At 48.0% G+C, this 17,930-nt stretch overlaps 1 protein-coding gene across 1 annotated transcript; it reads left to right on the forward strand.

Annotated features, from left to right (window-relative positions):
- The first annotated feature begins 847 nt into the window (after positions 1-847).
- Positions 848-17,599, forward strand: LOC123403747. The gene is made up of 4 exons (XM_045097662.1): positions 848-1,117; positions 1,612-1,904; positions 2,624-2,859; positions 16,928-17,599. Exons 1-4 carry the CDS (start codon positions 960-962, stop codon positions 17,468-17,470), a joined length of 1,230 nt encoding a protein of 409 aa, XP_044953597.1. The 5' UTR covers positions 848-959; the 3' UTR covers positions 17,471-17,599.
- Positions 17,600-17,930: the final 331 nt, after the last annotated feature.

The following is a 17,930-nucleotide window of genomic DNA, read 5'->3' on the forward strand; positions in this document are numbered from 1 at the left end:
AAAGTTTTTTATTTTAGCAATGCATTCCTATTTCATCGAAGCACGTGTAATCGTGAAAGCGAAACCGTCAGAAATGTGGTAACAATTTATGTTTCATTCGAAGCAATTCGCTACTCGGCTGAACAGTTTTTAATGTTTTGGAAACAATATATCATTATAAGGCAAAAAATTATGTCAAATTGAAGCAAATTCTATTATGTGTCGGAACATTATATTGCATCGTTGAAAACAAGTCTTTAATTTTAAAAAAATAGATTGAAGCAATTTTCAATCAAGATGGAAGCAAAGTTTGTCATGTTAGGTACAAACTATTAGATTTCAAACCACCTATCTAGTTTTCCTTGTCCACTAACAAAAAGAAGAAGAAAAAAGAGCATGTAACACCAATTCTACGTATTTCACGGAAGGAGTTAAGAAGCAGTTAAAAAGGAAGCAAAACTCAATTAGTGAACCATGCATGTACACCTACCTAGGCCCACATTTCCTCAAGCCATTCTATTCATGCATGGCATGCATGAGAAATCATTAATCCGACGGCAGCCAGCTAGGCTGATGGATGCAAGTATTCAGACGTGTGATGCCTAGTGATGCCCTTATACTATCGCACGCATCAGGTGAAGGGCGATGCCTCCCGTTGCCTTTTTGACGGGACATGGTAACGCAGTGGAGGTGAACTTTCCTACTTAGCACATGGGTGGGAGGAACCGCACGTGGGCATTTGCCTAAAATAGCCGGCCGTGATATCCAGCCCACAGCGCCTGCGCGCCGTGTAGCAGCGTCCCGTTTTTTTTTACGACTGAAGCGAGCGAGCGACAGATCGCTCTGTAAATGGGCTTTTCATACCAGCCGAAGCGGGTTAGCGGCTTAGCGCCCCCAATTCCCCTCTTCTTACTTCCACCCCCGGGGCCAATAGCCACCGCCCAGTCTCCAGCCAATTCTGGACTACCGCGGCGGCGGAGATGCGAAGCCTCTCGCGATCTGTTCTTAGACTTTGCCAACGCAGTAGTGTCTCCAAAATCGGCTCTGCTATGTTCCTCATGTGGCTCCCCGCGCTTGCCCGGCGTGACGCTCGACTCATCGCCTCAACATCCGCACATCCTCTGTATCCTCTTTCCCGGTCTGTTCTCGACTCCTTTCGTTTCCTACTTCTGAACATGTGTCGTGATACCTGCAATGGATTTTTGGAACTTGATTCTGACCGATCGACTTTTTTTATCTTTCGAAAAACATATACTAATATTAAGAAACACAGTATTTTTAGAACGGAAATAAATCTATTTTACCTTTTTTTAATACACTATTTTACCTTTTTAACGCCTTAGGCCTAGTTAAAAGTGGTTTATATTTATCGGATTAAAATTGTTACTCCCTCCGTCTCAAAATAAGTGTCTTAAGCTCAGTACAATTTTGTACTAGAGCTAGTACAAAGTTGAGACAGTTATTTTGGGACAGAGGGAGTATTATCTTGAATAAGTATGTTGAAATACAAAAACCAATCATTGTTTTGCTATTATTAGGGTTAATTTTTTATATCTAAAAGTATATCTATGGTAGTATACATCTTATTTGAGCCGGATTTTAAGATTGACCATATATGTTCTTTTGTGATAGCCTTGCTTGCACCCCCTGGAGCTTGCAGAGTAAAATGCACGCCTTCGTCCCATTCACTTGTGGCACCCCCAAATGCATTGCCACTGGAAAGATGAGGAATAAGGCAACTACTACCAAATGCACTGATACGGCAATGACGAGCAAAAATGTCACAAGTAGCAATCCTATGGTGGTTGATGATGTATGGGTTCCATTTATCCTTCCGAATAGCAGCCACCGCGATGGTGCCATATACAAGAACGTGATTTTGAAGGAAGACTGGGTTGATATTGATTTTATGAACCGTAATGAGAGTATGTTATTCAAATGACTGATTCTCTTTTTTCCACCCCTTTGTCCATATTCTTGATTGATTATTTGCTGCACAAGCTTTTATTAGTGAATCTACAAACAGACGTAATCTTTAATTCATAGCTCAAGTCTACATGCGAGACTGGCTTATGATGGCACTTAGGCCCTGTCTTGTTTCTGCTTCAGTTGGCTTCAAATCACCTATGGATTCACTTCACTGGAATCAGCTTTGCCACTGAAATACACCTGGATGTGCTTCAGGCAATTGAACTAAAAATGGCCCGAATCTAGTTTTAGTTTCAGTGGCAAAGCTGATTCCAAATAGCTGTTTGTTCCAGCTTCTGATTTTTCCTATGAGAATCTGCCGCCTAAAGCCGAAACAAACAGGGCCTTATATCACCAAGTTATATTGGGCAGGGTATTCCACCTCAAACTTGGGCCGTACAAATTTAATCCAAGTGAGACATTGAATCTGTTCATGTATTAACAATTTGGGCTTGTACTATATACTTCCCCTTCTTCCTAGAGCACTGGAAACTTAAAAAACTCTGTCAGCAATGATGTCTAGAAGTATTAAAGAAATCTTGGAGAGCTTGAGAACTCCATAAAAAAAATCTAGCCCATATGTCTGACAATTGTGATTTTTGTGTCTCTTTTACAGTAAATAACTTCTTGATCGTATGACTAACAATTCTTATGGAACATGTATTCTTCGGTGAAGCTCGCCTGGAGCCAGTGATGTTCTATAAGCCAACCGAAGAATGTTTACTGTATGCAGAAAATCGGTTTTATTTTCCACAGCACATGTTGCAGTTTTTCTCATTGACCCTGGCAGAGTGTTCCAGCAATAATGGCCCAATCCAGGTATATGGATACATAGCAGCACGGGATGCCAGGGATCGCATGCTTAACTATGTTTTAAATCATAGCAGAGATGATCCCATCACTGTACAGCAGGTGCACTTCTATACTTATCTGCAATCATTAATAGTTACTTAGTTACATTATTCTGTTTACATTTCAATCCTATCGCATGAACTGAAAGTAGATACCACTTAATCTCCTTTTATGTACTCTCTGGGTGTTAATTCTTTTTTAACCTGGAAAAAGGTTTCCACTAGCATTTTGTGTTGTTTGGGTAAATGGAATCCATCTCTAACCGATGAGAATGGTTGACCGGAGGTTGGATGCTATTAGACCACCGCATGCATATGTTGGTCTTATTCACCCTATATACTAGCATGGTGGGACTAGTCTCCCAACCTCATGTGCATGGGTCTTCGTGAGCTCAATTTAATGCTGGATGTAAGTACAATGATGGCCAAAAGTGAAAGCAACATAGTTGGAATATAAAGTAGCTCGGACATATGTTTTTCTTCTTCTTTTGTGTGGTGTGGTGTGTGGATTGTCACATCTTGCTTGTCTTCCCTTCCCAGTTGGCGTATTGCCGTAGTGTCCCTTCAGTCACACCTATCACTCCCTTGGGATTGATCGGTAGAGGATGGTATATGTTGCAAACTCTAATAGCCGTGGTGCTTTTTAGCAAAAATGCAAAATATCTTTAAAATACCAGCCTTACTTCTATTATCATCTTCTTGAAACATGGGTGGCTTTTGAATGGATTTGGGACTCCCTAATCTAGGTAGTAGATCAAAAAGAGGGCGCTCAATGATTTTATCACATCATTGTTTAGATACAAGACTGACATGAACAAATGCATATCATCTTGGTGTTGTTTCTTATGAACCTCAAGTCAATTAATTGTTGGATACATCCTCTAGGTTGTGCATGTTGTGTCGTCGCTGGTTTGCTGGGGTTGGGCTCGTACTAACGTTCTTGGAGCAACACTTGTAAGCTGTAGCCGCCGTATAGGTTATGCGAGATATTGTGCCAAAGAATGAAATAGGCAGAAAATGAAAAAATAATGAATGACATGACTACTAAGCGGACTTGATTCACAAGGATGACAATGGGTAGAGTATGGTGCGGGTACAATAATCCTGTACTCATACCCATGTTTCTCATTGTCGTAAATTCCTACCCATCGGGTAAATATCCATGCCCATGCCCATACCTATGGGTATCCATGCCTGATGGGTACCCATCGGGAAGATCAACATAACAACCAAGTGTGATGGTGCAGTTGCTAGTGCCATGTATGGTGGAGACGCGAGAGCCATCGAGGGGTTTCTATGGTTGCGAAATTGATTGTTGGGAGGAGGATGGGTGAGGGGTTACAAAGCTTAATTACAATGACTTGGTAGCTTAGGTTTCATAACACATGCGACCCACCAGTAAGATAATCAGGTAGGGTCTGGGCGTACCCATGGGCACAAAATCACACCCATGCCCTACAGACGACTAGCCAGGTAAGTTCCGGGCGGTCGCCCATGGGCCCGAAAATGTGCCCATACCCTACCCATGTGGGTCGTGTACCCATGCCCATGGTTAAAATTGTCGTCCTTAGTCACAAGCCACTAAAGCACAATTTTTCGTGCTTCGGGGGTGACTCGTTACGCCTTTGGTTCGATCGCCACCACACATACTTTGATCTCTACCAGACACCACCGGAGCACTGGGTGACGGTAGCCATATTATACATGGAGGGTCATGCCGCCATTGGTGCCAGACGCACAAGTGGCTACACCAACTCGATGACTAGAACGCGTTAAAGCGGCGGTGCATGTGAAGTTCGGCCACGCGGAGATCGGCCAAGACGAATTCGACGGCTCGCTTCACAGTCTGCACCACCTGAAGTAGATCATCACTGACTTCCGCCCTTGTGTTTGAATTGTGTATGTACCGGTTGAGCGCTTGTACATTGAATAAAAAATTCTTCGTCTCACGGTTCATCATTGGTTTACGTGATGAGGTGCGCACGGGTGTTTGACAACATGCTCCGACAAGCGTGTCATGCGCTGCCCTACTGGCACGAATCCAGGAGGAGGAAGTGGAGCACAATTGTTGTCAGTCACCGGCACAGAATTGACGGACACGATGTGTCTCTGCGCGTCGATGGACAACCAAGTCTTGTTGTTTCTAGTTGACTCCGGCAGCACCCACGCCTTCGTGTACTCGGCATTCGCGGAGCGCACGTGGTGCATCGTGTAGGACGCGTCCTTGGTCCGCATTGCCAACGGTGTGTCCAACCTACAATTGTGGTGCCAGGGCCACACCTTCAGCAGCGTCACGCACCTCTAGGCCTCCTCGAGCTGCATGGATTGGCCTGCTCAGTTCACTCCCATGAATTGCCACTGGGGCCTTAAGACAATGGAGTTCTGCCATGGCGTCAACAACATCAAGCTTTAAGGGGTGCTTACGCTAGGACGCCTGCCTTCATGGAGATTCACGCCGATCAACTCTGCAAATGGCTGCAAGGCAACGAGGTGTGGGTGCTCGCCGTTGTCGACTCCATGGACACCACCAATGGCCAAGACTACGAGCAACTGCCGCCACCATTGCAAGCGCTCGACAAATACGACAACGCATTCCAAGAGCCCAAGATGCTGCTGCCACACAAGGTGTTCGATCATGCGATTCCATTGGAGCCGACGCGTCACCACCGAATGCATGTCCTTATCGCCACTCGCCTCTTCAGAAGCACGAGAACAAGCGCCAGACGGCCGATATGCCTGCCGCAAGCCTCATCACCGCGAGCATTCGTCCCATCGCCGCACTGGTGCTCGTCAGGAGACATCATTGTGAAGAACATATTTCCACTCCTGATCGTTGATGAGCTCCTCGACGAATTCGCCGGCGTGCACTGTTTCTTCTAAGCTTGATCTTTGCAAGGGCTACCACCAAATACGCATGTGTGCGGATAACGAGGCGAAGACGGCTGTCAAGACTCACCACAGACACTTCCAGTTCGAGGTGATGCCGTTCAGGCTCATTGAACGCACCAAATCCTTCAGTGCTTGATGAATTCCGTCTTTGTGCCGGTGACGCGAAAATTCGTTATCATCTTCCTTGTGTACATGTTGACATACAACGCATCCTTCGTCGAGAACATGAACCATCTTCATCAGGTGTTCTACACCCTACGCCAACACCAACTCTACGCCAAGCGCTCCATGTAAACCTGTTCATGGACAACCCGACCCAGAAGGCCGAACCCGGAGTTCGACATTCGGGCCGGGCGCGGGCTCCTGTTTCTTGCCCGAAGCCTGGCCCAAAAGCCCGAAATGACTATGTATATTTTATTCAAAATATAGGTATGATAAATTAATATAATATCTCAGGAGAGGAGGACTAGTCGTTGCTAGCGTGTGTGTATGACCAGTGGGCCCAGGCTAACTGGAGGGTGTGGTTAAGGGGTGTTGTGCGCTATGTATTGAGAGGCTGTATGAGATTGTTTAGCATGGGCTTTTGAATTCATACATCAATGCCAGGCATCTAGGAGAGAAATCATGATCCTAAAACTTTGTTGAAGTGTATGTGGATTGCCTAGCCCTTTCCATTAGTTCGGACTTTTGGTTGCGTTGGCTAGTGCATGAAGCTTAACATGGTATCAGAGCCTAAGGTCTCGATTTCAAGTCCTGGCTTTCGCAGTTTATCCAAAAAATGCTATCGCCCCCTTTGTGTCCACGTATTGGCCTCTTGAGCCATACCTCTGAGTCTATTCACGTGTTGACTTTCCACGTCATGCGTGAGAGGGGGTGTTGAAGTGTATATGTGAATTGCCTAGCCCTTTCCATCAGTTCGGACTTTTGCTTGTGTTGGCTATGAAGCTTAACAAATTTTGCTAAAGCTTCGATACCATCGAACATGCGCCTATGATCAATATTATGAGACATGGGGTTTGATTGAAGGTGGCTTGGATGGATCAAGTGCATATTTTCCTCTGTTAAATTTGAATGGCACACCAGGCAAATGGCACACCAGGCAGGCAGTTCACATGTACACGTGGTGTAATGCAAGGAGACCCCCTCTCGCCTCTCATCTTCGTTCTTGCTGCCAACCTGTTGCAATCGGTGATTAACAGGGAACTGGACAGTGGTGGTATCTCTTTGCCCATCCAATCCTTGGATGACTAGTTCCCGGTGATTCATTATGCCGACGATACGATTATGGTTCTGCGTGCATGTCCTACTCAAGTCACAAGAATGAAATATATTCTGTTGAAGTATGCAAATTCGATTGGGCTCCGCATCAACTTTCGGAAATCAACCATTGCCCCATTGAATGTTCAGCCAGCCAGGGCCAATGAATTAGCAGATATCTTTGGTTGTACTATCTGCCAAACGTTGTTTACTTACCTAGGCCTACCTCTTGGAACCACGAGACCAACTGTGATGGATCTTATTTGCCCCTAGTTGTCTCTATGGAGAGAAGGCTCTCGACTACGACTTGTTTGCTACCGTATGGAGCCAAACTGACTCTGGTCAACTCTGTCCTCATTTCTCTGGCCGTATATGCAATGTGTACTCTGAATTTCCCTTCGAAGTTGATCGGGCATCTGGATAAGCTGCGACACACTTGCCTATGGAGAAAGAAAACTGAGGATGGCATCAAATGCAACTCCCTTGCTGCTTGGAATTTAGTGTGCCCAAACCAAAGAGAAAGCGGGCCTTGGTGTGCTCAACTTTAAGATCCAAAACCAAGGTTTACTTATGAAACTCTTGCATAAATTTTAAAATAAACAGGATGTTCCATGGGTGCAGCTTGGGATTTAGTGTGCCAACCCAAAGAGAAAGGGGGCCTTGGTGTGCTCAACTTTAAGATCGAAAACCAAGGTTTAATAAACAAGATGTTCCATTGGTGCAGCTTGTCTGGTCGACATACTATGTAGACAAAATACCCCATGCTTCTGACCCTTGTGGATCCTTCTGGTGGAAAGATGTGCTGCAGCTCACACATATACAGGGGCATCACGAAAGTTCAGGTGGGCTGCGGGGATACAGTTTTGTTTTGGAAAGACCTTTGGATGGATGACATTGCTTGCAACTTGCACCCTTGAGCCTTTTCTTTTGCTACGAAGGAGGATATATCTGTCCAAGCCATGCCGACGACAACATCTGTGTATGACGTTTTCAACCTTCCTATGTCCCTCCAAGCGAGACAGGAAGTGCTTGATCTTCAGCAAGTGTCTGGTCCTGTCGATCCTGGGAATGGTGTTCGTGATGTTTGGAGGTGCGTATTGATCAGAGACTACAGCTCCATCCGCTACCATTCTTTCTGTTTCAGTGAAGCTCAGGCAGATGAGGTGTTTGGATTTGGAAATCATGTAACAACATGAAATGGAAGGTCTTTGTTTGGCTTTTACTGGTGGACAGATTGAACACAAGGAATATGTTGAAACGGAGAAATGATGCCATAGCCGGTGATAATTATGATTGCCTCCTGTGCACAGTACCTCCGGAAGAAACTTTGGTTCATCTTTTCTTCCTTTGCGATTTTGCTGCCAACTTTTGGAACACGTTGGTGATTACGTGGCCAGACACTCTGGACAGGTTTCAACTAATGCATGATGGTAGGGAGGCCTGGAGAAAACCCATGTTCATGGAATTATTCACTATGGCTGCCTGGGGATCTGGAAGGAGAGGAATGCTAAGCTATTCAGAAATGTGCCGCCCTCACATTCATCTTGGGTAGCCAGATTCAAGGAGGACTTCGATCTACTGAGACAAAGAGCTCACAACAAATTGCACCCCTTCATCGACTCTTTTCTGCTAGCCCTTTAAGCTTAGTTTGTGTTTTGTGCTTTCTTTTCTTCCTTTGTCTTGTACAGACTGTATAGCCTTTGTTGATTCCGCCCCTCCCCCTCCCTCTTGTTAGGAAATATGCAACTTATATTTCCAGGAGGCCATAGGCCAGTATATATACATGTACATGTGTGTAATATGCAGAAAACCCCTTATACAATAGGGTAAATACGAAAGGTTACATGGCTACATATTTAGTACTCTAACACCCCCCTCAAACTCATGGTAGATTAACAACACTGAGTTTGGAGAGTTAGAAGCCATGCTGTGCTTTAGTCTGGGCTTCGTCAGAAAATCCGCCAATTGTAACTCGGAAAGCACATACTGAAGAGCAATAACCTGATCCTGCACACCAGCGCGCACATAGAAAGCATCAACACCAATATGCTTGGTGAGCTCATGCTTCACAGGATCGTGACAGAAACACCAAAATCCTGAAGTAACCATCGTAACCAAGTCAACTCGGACGTCAAAAGAGCCATAGCTCGCAACTCAGCTCTGCACTCGAACGGGAAACTGCGGTCTGTTTCTTCGTCTTCCAGGCAATGAAGAAAAACACAGTAAGCAGAAAGTGAACGGCGATCTGAAGGATCACTGGCCCACGTAGCATCTGAATAGGCCTGAAGCTGTAAAGAACTGGATCGAGGAAAGAATAGACGGTGAGAGATCGTGCCCCGAAGATATCGGAGAACACGAAGGAGGTGACTATAGTGAACCGAGGTGGGAGCGAAGACAAACTGACTCAGAGTATGAACCGGATAAGAGATATCCGAACGAGTGACAACTAGATAGACAGGACTGCCAACAAGATGACAATAACACGTCGGATCAGGCAGGGGGTCACCATCAGTATCACGAAGGTGAACATTGAGCTCCATGGGAGTCTCAACAATGCGCTCGTCAGTAAGAGCAGCACGAGCAGGAAAGGCATTCGTAACATCAAGCTGAGATACAGACCAGTGGCGTGCACAGGCCACGACGAGAAGTGTACGGATAGTGGTCATATGAGCCACAGGAGCAAAAATCTCGTCTTAATCATGACCGTGCTCCTGTTGAAAGCCACGAGCCACAAGACGAGCTTTGTAACGCTCAAGAAAACCATTGGAGCGAGTCTTAACCTTGTAGACCCACTTACAAGTGATGGGACGAACACCTGGAGGAAGAGAAACAAGATCCCATGTACCTGTGCGTACAAGAGCAGCAATCTCCTCTGCCATCTCAAACTGCCATTCAGGATGAACAATAGCATGATGATAAGAAGTCGGCTCAAGAACAGTAGCATCAACGGTGGACAAACCAAGGCGATCAACAGGCGGAAGCGGATGAGGACACAAGCCATAGGTAGGTTGAGACGAGGAGGACGACACATCAGTAGACGCATCCACATTACGTGAACGACGAGTATAATACTGAGGAAAATACGGGAGAATACTAGGAGGAATCTCCGGAAAGGGCGAGGGTGACGGAGAAGACATCAGAGATGAAGGTGCAGAATCTTGTGATAAGTGAGGTGTGGAAACAATGGGAGATGATGGCGTCGAATCTGAAACTGTCGGAGAAACAAGGACAGTAGGACGGACCGACAAGGGCTCAACGGGAGTGATAGGTGTGTCAGGAAAAGTGAGGAAAGGTATATCCTGTAGTGCAAAGGCCGGGGAAGATGGACGTGGGTAGAAGGGACGAGACTCATCAAAAGTCACATCGTGAGAATACGCATCCGACGACCGACGGGATCCTAACAACAATATTCCTTATGCTCATCGCTATAACCTAATAAGGCACACTCAACTGACCGAGCGGATAGTTTGGTGCGTTCACGAGGAGCAAGAAGAACATAGCAAACACAACCAAACAAACGAAGCGTCGAGTAATCGGGAGAACGATCAAAAAGACGCTTGAAAAGAACGCCACCCTGCAAAGCAGTGGACGGCTGAAGGTTGATGAGATAGGTAGAAGTGCAGACAGCCTCAGCCGAAAAGTGAGGTGGAAGAGAGGCAACGATCATCATCGCATGAGCCGTCTCAAGAAGATGACGATGCTTGCGCTCAACCGCACCATTCTGAGCATGAGCACTAGGACCAAGAGAACTGAGAAAGAGTACCCTGCTCAGCGAGAAATCCATGTAACATCTAAGAGATATACTCTCCATCAGAGTCAGCACGGAACACACGAATAGGCGTAGAAAACTGAGTGTGAACCATGGCAGCAAAACACTTATAGATAGATAAGACCTCACTACGAGAAGACATGAAATATATCCACGTATGTCGAGAGAAATCATCAATAAAGAGAATATAGTAGCGATGGCCTCCCTTCGAGGCAATGGGAGCTGGACCCCATACATCAAAGCGAACAAGGTCAAAAGGACATCGAGACACAGTCTCGCTATGAGGATAAGGTAATTGAACCTGTTTACCAAGCCGACAACCCTGACAGTCTAAAGACACATCGCCGGAGACGGATCCAAGAAGACCACGTCGAACTAAGGATGAGAGACGAGAGCCACATAAGTGACCCAAACGATGATGCCACTACTGAAAAGAGCTGGTAGACAAGGCAATAGAGGTGGAGAGACTGACGGTAGTGGCAGCAGATGGAAGGTGAAGCCAGTCTAGCTCCCAGAGACCCTGAGAGTCACGACGCCGGGGGCCAGCAGCAAGAAGAGTCCCAGTGTGACGGTCCAAGAACGGAACATGAGTCAAAGTCGAGAATGACCCTGCAACCAGAGTCAACAATCTGACCACCAGAGAGGAGCTGCATCGTAAGCCCAGGAACATGAGCAACATCAGGAACATGAAAAGATGAAGTGCTAAGAGTGCCTCGGCCAGTAACCGGGAGAGGTACCATCAGCAGTAAGAACATGAATAGGAGACTCGAGGGGTCGAGTAGATGACAGAGTGGATGAATCAGGAGTCATATGAAAAGATGCTCCAGCATCAAGAGTCCATGGAGATGTACCTACTAGTGTAGATGTTATGACCGGTACAACGTACCAACGGAGGAGGCCCAATGGGCAGGGTTAATTACGGGCTTAGCCCAAGTTATCTTACTATCTTAGAGTCCAAGTTATATTAGAGTCCAAGTTAGAGTCCAAGTTATCTAGGGTTTAGTGGAGGCTGTCCTCCTATATAAACACATGTACCCCTTCGATATTAAGCAAACAATAAACAGTATATTCTGTTGTCGTCTCCCTCAGGAGACGAGAGCCCCAAACCCTAGCCGCCTCTCTCTCTCTCTCACGCCGCGACGGCGCCCAACGGCCGGCGCCGGCGTCCCCAACCTAGCAGCCCGCACTTCCACCCCTACAACCTACGTCCGAGACCTGGTAGAACCCTAGCCTCTACCAATTTGGTATCAGGTAGCTTGGGTTCGATGAGTTTGTCGGACCTTCCCGCCACCACCGCCGCCGCCACCACCGCCTTCCCCGCCACCTCGCAGCAGCCGCCGCCGCCGGCCACCTCAGGTCCGGCCGCCTCCGGTCCCCCGGCCCTGGCGGCCGAACCCGCCCCCGTCCTCTCCCCGGCGGAGATGTCCTCGGCGTTCCGCGACCTCAACCTGGCGGTCTCGAACCTCCGGACTTTCCTCCAGGCTCCGTACGCAACCCCGCCACCACCGCCTCCGCCAGCGGCGCCCTTCGCGCCACCGCCCCCGGCCACTGTCGCGCCCCAGGGCCTGCCTATCACCCAGGTCCGGTGGCCGCCGTCGCCGTCCCCGCTACCGACGTGGATTGACACGCCGACCTACACGACGGCGCCACTACAGCCGACGGTGCTGCAGCCACCCGCCCCCACCTTCGGGGGGTTTGGCGGGTACACTGATCCGTACGCCGGGAGCTCCGTGGTGCCGCAGCACTCTCCTTCCGCCGCGCTGGGTCGTCACGAGGGCACCTACGCGGCCTCGCCACACGTGCAGCAGCCACCCTGCTTCACCAAGCTGGAGTTCGCCACCTACGACGGCACCGTCGACCCCCTGAACTGGCTCAATCAGTGCGACCAGTTTTTCTGGGGGCAGCGGACCATGGCGTCCGACCGCACGTGGATCGCCTCCTACCACCTCCGTGGCGCCGCCCAGACTTGATACTACGCCCTCGAGCAGGACGAGGGCGGGATGCCTCCGTGGGAGCGATTTTGCGACCTGTGTCTCCTCCGGTTCGCCCCCCTATATGTGGGAGCCGCTTGGCCGAGCTCGGTCGCCTTCCCTTCATCACCTCGGTGCAGGACTTCGCCGACCGCTTCCAGACGTTGGCCTGCCATGCGCCTGGCGTCACGGCTCGCCAACGCACCAAGCTCTTCGTCGGCGGCCTTCCTGACCACATCCGCATCGACGTCGAGATGCGCGACCCCCAGGACCTGCAGACGGCCATGTATTACGCACGCGCGTACGAGCAGCGCGCCAACGCCCTGCAGCAGGCGTTCCCCGGCCGCGGCACGCGTCCCCGACCTGCCCCGCCCCGGCGGCCGCCACCCCGACACGCCCCGCCCTGCCGGCCGCTACTGCGGCTGCCCCCGCGCCGACACGCACCTTCCGGCGCTTGACGTCGGCCGAGCAGCTCGAGCGGCGCCGCAAGGGCCTGTGCTTCAACTGCGACGAGCCGTATGCGCCGGGTCATACGTGCGCCCGCCTGTTCTACTTGGAGACCGTCGACGACGCGGAGGTGGAGGCCCTCACCGCGGAGCTCGACGCCACCACACTCTCCGAGGCCGGCGTCACGACCTACGGGCCGGTAGACGCGACCGCCTTTGTCATCTCCCTTCATGCCATGGCTGATTTTTACATCCCCGGTGATGGCGCGATGGTCCGCGATTGGGTGCGGTCGTGCGTGACGTGCCAGCGGAACAAGACGGAGACACTGCGATCCGCGGGTCTACTGCAGCCGCTGGACGTACCCTCCCAGGTGTGGGCTGATATTTCCATGGACTTCATCGAGGGCCTTCCCAAGGTGGGCGGCAAGTCCGTCATCCTCACGGTGGTTGACCGCTTCTCCAAGTACGCGCACTTCATCGCCCTCGGTCATCCATATACAACCGCCTTCATGGCGCGGGCCTTCTTCGACGGCATCGTCCGCCTCCACGGTTTTCCGTCGTCCATCGTCAGCGATCGTGATCCTGTGTTCACGGGACATGTCTAGCGGGATATCTTTTGACTGGCGGGCGTGAAGCTCCGCATGAGCACGGCGTTCCACCCTCAGACAGACGGCCGATGGGCAGGGTTAATTACGGGCTTAGCCCAAGTTATCTTACCTATCTTAGAGTCCAAGTTATATTAGAGTCCAAGTTAGAGTTCAAGTTATCTAGGGTTTAGTGGAGGCTGTCCTCCTATATAAACACATGTACACCTTCGATATTAAGGAGACAATAAACAGTATATTCTGTTGTCGTCTCCCTCAGGAGACGAGAGCCCCAAACCCTAGCCGCCTCTCTCTCTCTCTCATGCCGCGACGGCGCCCAACCGCCGGTGCCGGCGTCCCCAACCTCGCAGCCCGCGCTTCCACCCCTACAACCTACGTCCGAGACCTGGTAGAACCCTAGCCTCTACCAGTAGAAGGTGGTCTCACAATGCCACAAGAGTCCGTAGCAGAACCAACATAAACTGCGATGAAGAGCCAGAAGATGAAGCTAGCAGACATCGAAGTTGCATAATCTCCTGCTCAGTCAGGGGTGCAACTGAAGATGTTGGTGTAGATGCACCCGACAACAAAGAGTCAGAGGCAATCAGCAGGGCGCAAAGTCGCGCGATCTCCTCCTCGGTGAAGTACACAGCGGAAGTAGGCAACGTAGTGGCACCGAGAGAGAAGCGGCCACCATCACCTGTGAAAGACGCTAAGTGTAGCGATGTAGCATGACCAATATCATCTGCAAAGGCCGGTGGAGAAGACGAGGCTGTATGCAGACAAGCACCACGCGCCAAGGGAAGACGCGTGTGCGAAGCACAGTCGATGGAGTCATATGCACTAGTACAACCGGTGAAAGTCGCGAGAGGTGTCGGTGTAGAGCGACAATCATCATGCGTGGAGCTCGCAGGAGGAGCAGCAGTAGAGCGACCAGCACAACCTATGGAAGAGCCGAACGGGCATCAAGCAACGAGGAACGACCCAGATGCGAGACGGGAGTAGGAAGGAAAACACCGTCAGGAGTCATGTGGCGCAGACCTGACAGAAACATCTCTGTCCTGTTTTTTTTTTTTTTTTTTTTTTTTGGAATCAGCGGCGGCAGCAGCAGTGCAGAGAAGGCCAACTACAGTCAGCGCTCCCGATGGCACCAGGGGCGATCAGAACCAGTAGCAGGGGCGGGATCAGGCGAGGACAACAGAGACCAGCAACGCTCAACAAGGTCCGACGAGGGGCGGCGGGATCTTCGACGAGGGGCGGAGGTCCTGGCGGGGAGCAGCAAGATCCCTGTGCTTGCAGCGAGGCAGAGGAACCAGCAACAGCAATCCAAGGAGGCGCGACTGATTCGATCCAGAGGAGGCCCGACGGCAGAGGGCGACAGTCGTGGTCAAGCGGAAGATGATGGGGCGGGGTGATCCGATCCGTGTGCGCGAGCGGAAGATGACGGGGCGAGGCGATCCAATCCATGCTCGAGGGATGACCAGAGAAGAGCACCAGATCCAGAGGGAAACAGTCGGCCACTGATCGTGCCCTACGGCGCGACCGATCCAGAGAAGGACCTACGGACGGGTGGACTCGCAACTGGATCCAGCGAGATGGCGCTGAGCTTGGCCTTGACCTGCAGGGGGACAAGAGCAGGCGTCGAGAGTCAGTAGCAACGAGTGACGGCCATGGAGGAACGACGACACAAAACGGATCAACAACACGAGTTGCGACGTGCAAAAAATTGACCTAGCTCTAATACCGTGTTAGGAAATATGCAACTTATATTTCCAGGAGGCCATATGCCAGTATATATGCATGTACAGGTTTGTAATATGTAGAGAACTCCTTATACAATAGGATAAATACGAAAGGCTATATGGCTACATATATAGTACTTAGCACCTCTAACTCATGTAATTTGTGATTACTTTGGGATCTGATAACTTGATAACTTAACAGAAAGTCAGTGGGAGCCTCTCTCATTGTAATTAATTTTCAGAAAAAATGAGGCTGTATGAGAATGCTGGATTGCTCTCACCCCTTTCTCTGCATCTCACCTACCCCTCTCCTTCCTCACCTCTGATCTCCTCCCTCACCTGCTCCAATTCCCGACCTGTGTGATCCCAATCCCTATGGTCGTTATACCATCTCCTCCGTCAGTCCGCCGCCCCAGTCACTCCTCTATGCCTATTCTTCGGCACCGGGAACCCTGCATCACACGGCACCCACAATCATATTCGACACGTACTCTGTGTGTTGCTTATTTATACAGGAAAATTGAGCATTGCCATTTTCAGGCAATTGACATGACCAAACACACAAATGGTAGTTATATCAAGGGGCCCTGAGTTTAAGTTCTGTCCCGGGCCCCCAAATTTCAAGACCGCCCTGGTTAAAAAATGAGGCTGTCTAAGAGGGTCAGTGAAGGCAAATACAATCTACACTCAAGTTAACACATAATAAGCACTCAAATCACTCTTGGAATAATGCAATATATTTTATGTTTTATTTTTGTAGAGTCTGATAAAATTTTATTTTTACATTCGTTATATGATTGTGATCCTATCATTAAGTCTCTGATTCGATCCAGAATCTAAGATTTTGACAACCTTGATACCAGCATGACAAATGTCTTAGACTTAGCATGTACTCCCTCCGTTCCAAAATATAAGACCTTTTAGGGATTTCACTAGAAGACTACATACGGAGCAAAATGAGTGAATCTATACTCTAAAATATGTCTATGTGCATCCGTATGTAGTTTATAATGCAATCTCTAAAAGGTCTTATATTTAGGAACGGAGGGAGTATAAAATACCATATTTTCTATGTATTCTTATAACTGCAATTTCGTCTTCTCTCCTATGGATGGTTTAACCTGATGTTGGTGGGTACAGGTTCTTGTGTGTGAATGTTGATTCGCCTCAGCCCATATAAATGAAGCTGGGAGTTGATATGGCTCTTTGTTAGTATTTGAATTTGTGTGTGCAACATGCATGTTTGTTGGTAACTAACTTTGCATTCTAGATTTCTTACTGCTGTTTTATTTTTTAATTGGAGCATAATAATTTACACATGGGACGATAACTAAACTAAAAGAATTTAGGATTTATTCTGTCATATTGTTTTGAAACATTTAGCACATGGCCAGCATATCATTTTTTCTTATAGACATTTCTTAGTTTGCTAAGTATAGAACTACTCATAACAATAACTGTACTTTTTATAGGGTTCTCTTATTCAAATGACTGGTCCTAAGAGATGCATTCAAATGTATTCCTCAGTTTTTATTGAGTTTGATTTAAGGGTCAAGAATGGAGGGAAAGAGGAGGACGATCTGCAACTAATTGATGGAGCAATAGCATGCTATAATCGGAGACCATGTAGACCAATCAAACACCGCATTAACGGCAAATGTGGCACAGTTGACATATCTTTAGCATATGTTGAGCATGCAGTGGAGGCAACAATAGAAGTTGTCGTATCAGAAGTACATAGTGGCTTCAGTTTATCTCTGAGTTCCTTGGTTTATATTATGGAGAACTATGAAGAAATTCCTCTTTTTCATGGTACTATTGATCAGTCGCGTGGCCTGAGAAGATTTGTAGTTGCAGTCACGTCGGGCACTGTTATGAAGTTGAAGTTCCGGTTTGGTAGTAATAACGTTGAGCGTTGTTACTCCTTCAAAGCTAAGATACATGGATGTGTTCGACGTCAGCTAAAGCATGAGTTGGCTTCTATCATGTTAAAAGTGTATTGGTCCACTATCTGAACCATATGATATCCCGTCTGTTTCTGCACCAATTTATTGTAATATGTTTTCATGAGATTCGGTTGTATGCACCATGAATATTTGGACTAATAATATAATATATTATAAAAAAGTTTTTTGATTTGTTTATTATCGTATACTTGTACTTTTTGAATATGAATATATAAAATAATTAAATAAAGTGGCTAAGCAGGGCTCCTACCCTGCAATTCCAGTTTTAAGCGATGGCTCTTCCTAGTCTGACACGTGAGAATTAATTTTACTGCTAGTAGATAAACTTCGCACATGTATTTTAGGTTTTCGAGTGTAAGGTTAAAGATCATGTTTAACCTTAATCTTAAGGAATTAAATCGAACACCATGCATGTTGTATCTCTCTTTTCATCCTATCATCCTCTTTTTTAATCCTATTGTTATGATGTTAATGCACACCTAATGCTCATGTAAGAGCTGTCATTTTT

The sequence above is a fragment of the Hordeum vulgare genome, chromosome 6H, assembly GCF_904849725.1.
Source record: "Hordeum vulgare subsp. vulgare chromosome 6H, MorexV3_pseudomolecules_assembly, whole genome shotgun sequence".
Taxonomy (NCBI): Eukaryota; Viridiplantae; Streptophyta; class Magnoliopsida; order Poales; family Poaceae; genus Hordeum; species Hordeum vulgare.